Source organism: Ornithodoros turicata, chromosome 2 (assembly GCF_037126465.1).
Source record: "Ornithodoros turicata isolate Travis chromosome 2, ASM3712646v1, whole genome shotgun sequence".
NCBI classification, from domain to species: domain Eukaryota; kingdom Metazoa; phylum Arthropoda; class Arachnida; order Ixodida; family Argasidae; genus Ornithodoros; species Ornithodoros turicata.
In genome coordinates, this window is record NC_088202.1 from 35,737,158 (window position 1) to 35,743,694 (window position 6,537).

Sequence of the window (6,537 nt, forward strand, 5' to 3'; positions counted from 1 at the left end):
TGCAACATCGTTTGCTTCCTGACTCGTGACATACATTACCAGCTCCGTGGTGCAATCCGCCGGAGCTAGTTTTGTCGCATTATTAGATAACGTTACGTTGCCTATGAATGGTGTGAGCAGCTACGGTTATAGACGTTAGTCATGTAACTTAGCAAGCGTTCCCTGCAGGCGTTTGTCTAAGAGCTCTGTGGAACCTGGGCAGCGGTGCTTCTCGGTTTTATGAATAAACGCGAATCTATCTAGATGCTGAAGCATGGGTTGATTCAATCAAGACTAACTGCCAGTACGGCGTGTTCTTCGTAGTCCCTGCGATTAGATGCCTCTATCGCATCGAGTGACGAGGATAGTCACCTTGTGTGACGACTTTACAACTCGGTATAGTTGAACCCTACATAATGCCACTGCTTAACAGGACCAGTGCAATGGTACTGCATTGCCCTGCACACACAACGGAAATTGTACAAACTTCAGCACTCACATTTTTGCAGCAAGGACATTTTTGCTTATAACATTCGTTAGCTTTTAAGGCACTCATCCGGACACAAGACTTAATACATGAGTCCTTTTAATCGATCCTTACCACCAACCGGATCGTCATTACACCAACTACAACCGAGCAGGATCACTTGCCACCGCTACTTGGGTTTGCCTCCTTTTTCTTGCTCTTGCTTGACGCGTCATGTTTTGAACTCTTTCTCAGCTCAATACCCAAAACAATACTTGTCGATGCTGGTTGAGGTTGCGTTGGTGCAACATAATTGCGGTTTTGGTCTTGGCCATCGATCAACTCGAGAGATCTGTGGTAGCCTATGGTTCGTTGCTGGTACATCGCCCCAGAATCTGGGACGCACTGCTGCTGTTGATACATTGTCTGCTGTTGCACCAGTGAGGCCGGCTGAGATACATCTCTCGGTTCGTACGACGCCATCTGAACAGAAAGAGGGGAACGCTGTGACACCGGGATGACTGGTTGCCCAGGTGCAGCGGCAGCGTAGCCTTGCACAGGTTGGTTGAGATATCCTGCTGCTGTAACACCGGCTGCCTGACTTCTTGGGTCCATTGCGTAAGGCTGTTGTGCCCGTTGGTATCCCCCTTGGCAATTTATGACGCGAGCCTCCGCCTGGCATGTTGGGTCCATTGAGCAAGGCTGGGGTGGTGCTGGGTATCCCGTTGCTGTAACCTCTTGGTTAGTTGTAACGCCTTGGCCTTGGAATTGTGGTTGTAGTGCTGCGTTCTGGTTTAGAGCAGACAGCGGCTGCGGTGCCTGGATTCCCGTTGCAATTGATGCCTGGTATCCACCTGCAGGACACGCCTGGTAAGCTTGGGCTTGGTATCCAGCTGTCGACTGAGGCGGACGGGCGGGCTGGGGCTGGTAAGTCGGCTGAGACGGCTGTTCGCATTGGGCGAGGTTAGTAGAGCCTCTGTTCAGCTGAGTATTGCTTCGACAGCAGACAGAGACCGCTTGACCCGCGTTAGATTGGGAAAGGGCGGCTCCTACTTGTCGTTGCTGTGGAGCGCTTGGCTGTTCGTACTGTGCAATATTGGTAGGGTTCGCGTTCACCTGTGTGTTGCTTCTACAGCATACAGCGATTGTTTGACCCGTCCTAGATCCTGCGAGTGTGGCTGCGACTTGTTGCTGTGGCGGCAAGGTGGGTTGACTCAGCTGCCCGTATTGCGCAGGGTTTATAGGGCTTCTGTTCAGCTGGGTGTTGCTTCGACAGCATACGGAGACTGTTTGACCCGCTTTGGATTCGGAAAGAGTGGCTTCTATCTGTCTTTGCTGTGGTAAGCTGGCCTGACGGGGCTGCTCGTATTGGGGAATGTTCATAGGGTTGCCCAGCTGGGTGTTGCTTCGGCAGCATACAGAGACTGTTTCACCCGCCTTGGATCCTGAAAGGGTGGCAGCTATTTGTTGCTGCGGCATGCTGGGAGCCCGGTAACCCGCTGATGGTGGTCCCATGTACACCTGCGCGAGATGTCAGCTGCCTGAAATCTGAACTTTTGTTCTATGTGGATAGTGACAGTAGTAGTTCATTTCCCCTATGCTTCCAAGCGAATATTTTGTATCTCTACTAGACGAAACTGAACTCCAACCGTTTTGGTATAAACCAACCTTTCGATAGCAAATGAACATAGTTTGCATTACGAATATCAAAGGCCATTCGCACTGCAGCTAATTTCTTTGTGTCCAGTATCGACAGGCGTGTACTCAAAACTACGTGCTCAAGGTCAACCACTGCACACAATGATAAGATTATCAGATGAGAGGGCAGGCGCAGACCTGTGACATAAATGTCCAGTGTAAAAAATCGTAGGACTCCCATTTTTAGCCAATCAGGAGATAGCAGGATAACATTGGGGATGTCGTCGGGCCGGGGCTTGCTACCCTGCTCCGCGCTAGGAATGTGTAAACCGAAACCAAATTAATAACTCAAACAAATCGCTGTCTACGGGGTTTCTTCCTTGAATATTTTTCGCTTGAGGTCTTAATTATTGCGGCAGATGCCGAAAGCGTCCAAAGCGCAAAATTGAAAAGTTCAAAATTTGTTCAGAAAATGAGCTAGCACTGGACAGCTGTTGGCCGATGGATATTCACAAGGTTGTAAATTTGCATCAGCCGTTTATGAGTTATTCTGCCCCCCCCCTTTTCGTGAAACACCCGGTATAGCACTATATTTGTGTTGCCACCTCTAATAGGAGATACCTGTGGAGGTTCCCGTTGAGCGGGAACTGCCTGACAAAGGCCGTTCACAGAGCAACGGCCAGGCGCAAGCGATGTGTCAGGAATATTCAACAAAAAGTTCTAAGATTGCGTCAGCAGTTTATGAATTATTCTGCCTCTTTTCTTTTTCGTGAAAAACCCGGTATAGCACATATTTGCGTTGCCACCTCCAGTCTGTAATCTTACCGGAGATACCTCTCTAGGTGACTGTTGATCGGGCACTGTCTAACAAAGGGGATTCACATAGCAATGACCAGGCATCAACGATGTCTGAGGAATATTCAGCAACAGAAAGTTCTAAAATTGCTTGAGCCGTTTGCGAATTATTCTTCTCCCTTCTTTTTTCCGTGAAAAACTCAGTATAGCACTCTATTTGCGTTGCCACCTCCAGTCTGTAATCTTACCGGAGACACCTGTGGAGGTGCCTGTTGAGCGGGGACCGCCTGACAGAGGGCATTCACAGAGCAACGGCCAGGCGCGCTTTGCACCACGCCCTGCAAGAATGTAGACGGTGACGTCGGACGGGGCTTAGGCTGCTCTTGTTCCACATTGTAAATGCACTGGCGCCTTGCAATGGTTTCGGTTGATACGACCTGGAGGGATGGTTTGCTGTTGTTGCTCTTCACAGCTCGGGGCTGCTGGCAACTGCCTTCCTCCCGAATCGTGCCATAACTCCTGGAGATGTTGATAGCGCACATAGGGCCCCCCACATTCTCCGCTGCGCGACCGATGTCGTTCCTGTTGGTGCATTTAGCTGAGGAGGACCTACGACGTGGAACCGAGGAAACGGCCATTCCATTTGCCCCAGTAGCAACAGCGATGCCAGCATCGAAGCCAGCCCCTGCATAAGCTGAAGCAGAGCTTCTGTTCGTTGGAGGCGGTACTCCTTGAGGGTCCAGGGGAGCCGCCTTCATTGTAATATTAATCGATGTTACACCTCCCCTGAAAAATACAAGTTAAGTTGCCACATGTCTCTCGCAGATTTCCGCATAGTTCACAACTTCTCCAACAAATGGTGTCGCATTATGGGTGTCACCATGCGCTTGTCTGTTGTTCTCGCTTTGACTACAATCCTCTCGACTCGTTCTCGACTACAATAATCTAATAAGACACAGGTATGTTTACTTACAGATTGCGAAGCTCCACGCCCTATGAGGGAGAAAACGAAAATTCGCAATTGAAAAAACTGTCCAAAGCAATACACAATAAAAGTGCGTGTTGGTGGTCCGGAAGATGAAAGCAACGAAAATTCATTGGTATTACATAGTAAATTCTCGATTTATGAGCCCTGGCTTTACGAACGTTGCCTCCTAGGACGAAACAGCTCCCCTTGTTCCCCCCCCCCCCCACAAACTGAAAATCTCGGTTCAAAGCGAAGCCTTACGCCACGTTCTGACACGTTCTGACGCCCTCTGACCTTTCATGTACAGCGGTCTGGTAGTGTGTCGGGGATTCCGGCTTTTTGCAGGAATTTAGCGGTCCTCTGGAAAATTCAGGATGAGGGCGGCTCAGGACCCCAAGTGCCCACGCATTCGACGCCTATGCACAAGGCAAGTCCGAGAACGAATGTTTGTTCATGTCGGCAGGTCCACGCCACGCCAAGCAAGACTAGCAAGACATCGCTCTCCCGCCTTGTCAGTCTGGCATAAACACTGCTGCGCCCACGTGAAGTCACCGGATTTGAGGAAGGTAACGCCATCCTTTACGTTTCCCACGTCGACCTTGGAGCAAGAATGGCTGCCGTAGCATGGGTTGGCAAAGGCATGCAACGGCCGCCATTAATGCTCAAAGGTCACGGATGCAACGATCAGAAGATGGCGTTACGTTCCCCATCTAGTGACTTTACGCCCACGGTTCCCGTGACGCCAACTATCCCGTGACTCCCGTGACGTCCAGTGAGTTTTCAGCTCGAAACACAGGAATTTACGAGGAGGCAGCACAAGAATGCTATCACATTAAAATATGAGTAAAGTACGAACGTGTTGACCGCACATCGAATTCCTAAGTAACATCGTTAGGTCCCGGAAGAAATAAAACGATCACGATATTTAGGACAGTGGTTAAAGGGACAGTCGCATCCGTTCCACTCGATTTCGAAATATAGCGTCATTTTATTACTCGCGGACCACTGACCACGGCAACGAACATCCCACGCGAAAAAGTGGCGTAGATTCACTTTGATTGGACGAAATACGTGAGAAGAGCAGAAGCCAGGTGTTTAGAGCATGCCGGAATTCCCCCTGGAAATACGAGAAAACGTCACGCCCTAAGAACCAAGAGCGTGAAAAGGAATGCCATGGCCGTGCGAGCGTCTCACCGATGTTCAATTGCAATGGCAAATTTGAAGCAGTTAGCGAACTCCACAGGGGAGCACCCCGCTTCGGCGGGAACATTAGCGGATGGAACATTCGCGCACCCGATACAGCGAGCTGGGATGGGGAGGTGCTCGCGCACGACCGGACACAGCTTTGACCGGGTAAAAAAAGCCACAGAAAGTCACAAGCCAAGAAGTAATTCGTTGATCGATGCAAAATTTGGGATGGAGAAGGGCCAAATTACGCCTAACGTGGTGTTCTTTGTTCGGGTCACCAAATGCAGAGGGCCTTGGCCACAAGGCCGGGCCAAAACTGCTATTGGAAGCCGTGATCGGCGCGTTTGTACCAGAAGGGTTGGCGGATGTTGTCGCGCCCGCAGGCCGCATTTTTAACAGCGTCAATAATACTTAATTTTGAGTTACACAGCGCACGTACAGCGCCATATCTGCAATGACTGCGGTGATGACAGAGGTTAAAACACAAGTACTTACGTCGTTTGCCATAGCAACTTCAGGTTGGCCGTTTCGCTTCTGTTTCTTCTCTTTCTTGGCTTCCTCCTCGTTGGCCGGGGGCTGAGCGGAAGACATCGTCAGTAGAAGGCCTACCAGGGAAGCAGTAAAGAACATCAGTCGTAACTCATTGTGGGAACATCATATGCCGCACACGTATGACTGTCCTCTCAGTACAATCTCTGTGTGAGTAAGTGGCAACTTAGGATCGTTGAGAAAGAAAACATAGTACAACCCAGGACGCTTGCATGTCACCGCATGCACTATCATGTTAGAATGTACCACACATGCTAGCTTTACTAATGGGGTTTTCACTGACTAGGTCTGTTTCGGACTGTATAATCAAGTTACCTGATGTTTCCAGCCCTTCCAATCCGACTCCTGTCGCAAGGAAATTCGGTGCTGGTGACTAGTGCAATGCATTGCTCACACCGCTCAAACTTTGCGTCTCAGATCATCTATTCCAACTTCTTCAAACAAAGAGAACCCCAAAGGCTTAAGACTTTGTTGACAAAGAACACAAGCATAGCCCGCGGATGCATGAAGCTAACCATTACATCTTATACGGAGCTGACACAAACGAGGATGAAGTACAGTAAAGTTAGACGTTACCTCAACTGCAGTGACTTTATTGGCTGCCTTGAGGTCTACCTCGTGTAGATGTCCGTGAATTTTGAGAACCGTCGCGAGAAGAAGATCAGAACGGTCTGACTTCCATGACTCGGATAACGTGCAGAACAGAGGGCGCGGTCCGGATTCCTCAACTTCGTCGTTTAGCATGGGCTCTTTGTCTCCCTCGGTATCCGTTTTGTATGTGTAGGCGCTGCTAGAATGACATTGGAAGTTCACTGTTCATTTAAATGTGATTTACGGCTTTTGCCGTAATTACTTTGGGAAGAGCCTTAGCAAAGGCTCTAGTTCTTCCTTGGAGGGAAATCTAGCGCAGCTGAAGAAAACAATGTGCATATGGCCTTCTTGTGGGTCTCGTAAA

General features: G+C 49.5%; 1 protein-coding gene across 1 annotated transcript; it reads right to left on the reverse strand.

The window, feature by feature from the left end:
* Positions 1-548: 548 nt before the first annotated feature.
* LOC135385284 (uncharacterized) lies at positions 549-6,315 on the reverse strand. The gene is made up of 5 exons (XM_064614503.1): positions 6,159-6,315; positions 5,529-5,638; positions 3,852-3,871; positions 3,127-3,664; positions 549-1,966 (listed from the first exon to the last, which is right to left on the reverse strand). Exons 2-5 carry the CDS (start codon positions 5,622-5,624, stop codon positions 623-625), a joined length of 1,998 nt encoding a protein of 665 aa, XP_064470573.1. The 5' UTR covers positions 5,625-5,638; positions 6,159-6,315; the 3' UTR covers positions 549-622.
* Positions 6,316-6,537: the final 222 nt, after the last annotated feature.

What these genes read in the sequence shown, in the direction of transcription:
- LOC135385284 (XM_064614503.1), bottom strand. Translation starts at nt 5,624, where the DNA reads ATGTCTTCCGCTCAGCCCCCGGCCAACGAGGAGGAAGCCAAGAAAGAG. An exon ending in GGCGTGGAGCTTCGCAATCT is followed by an intron (nt 3,665 to 3,851) that starts GTAAGTAAACAT and finishes TGTATTTTTCAG; the next exon opens with GGGAGGTGTAACATCGATTA. An exon ending in CACCTCCACAGGTGTCTCCG is followed by an intron (nt 1,967 to 3,126) that starts GTAAGATTACAG and finishes CATCTCGCGCAG; the next exon opens with GTGTACATGGGACCACCATC.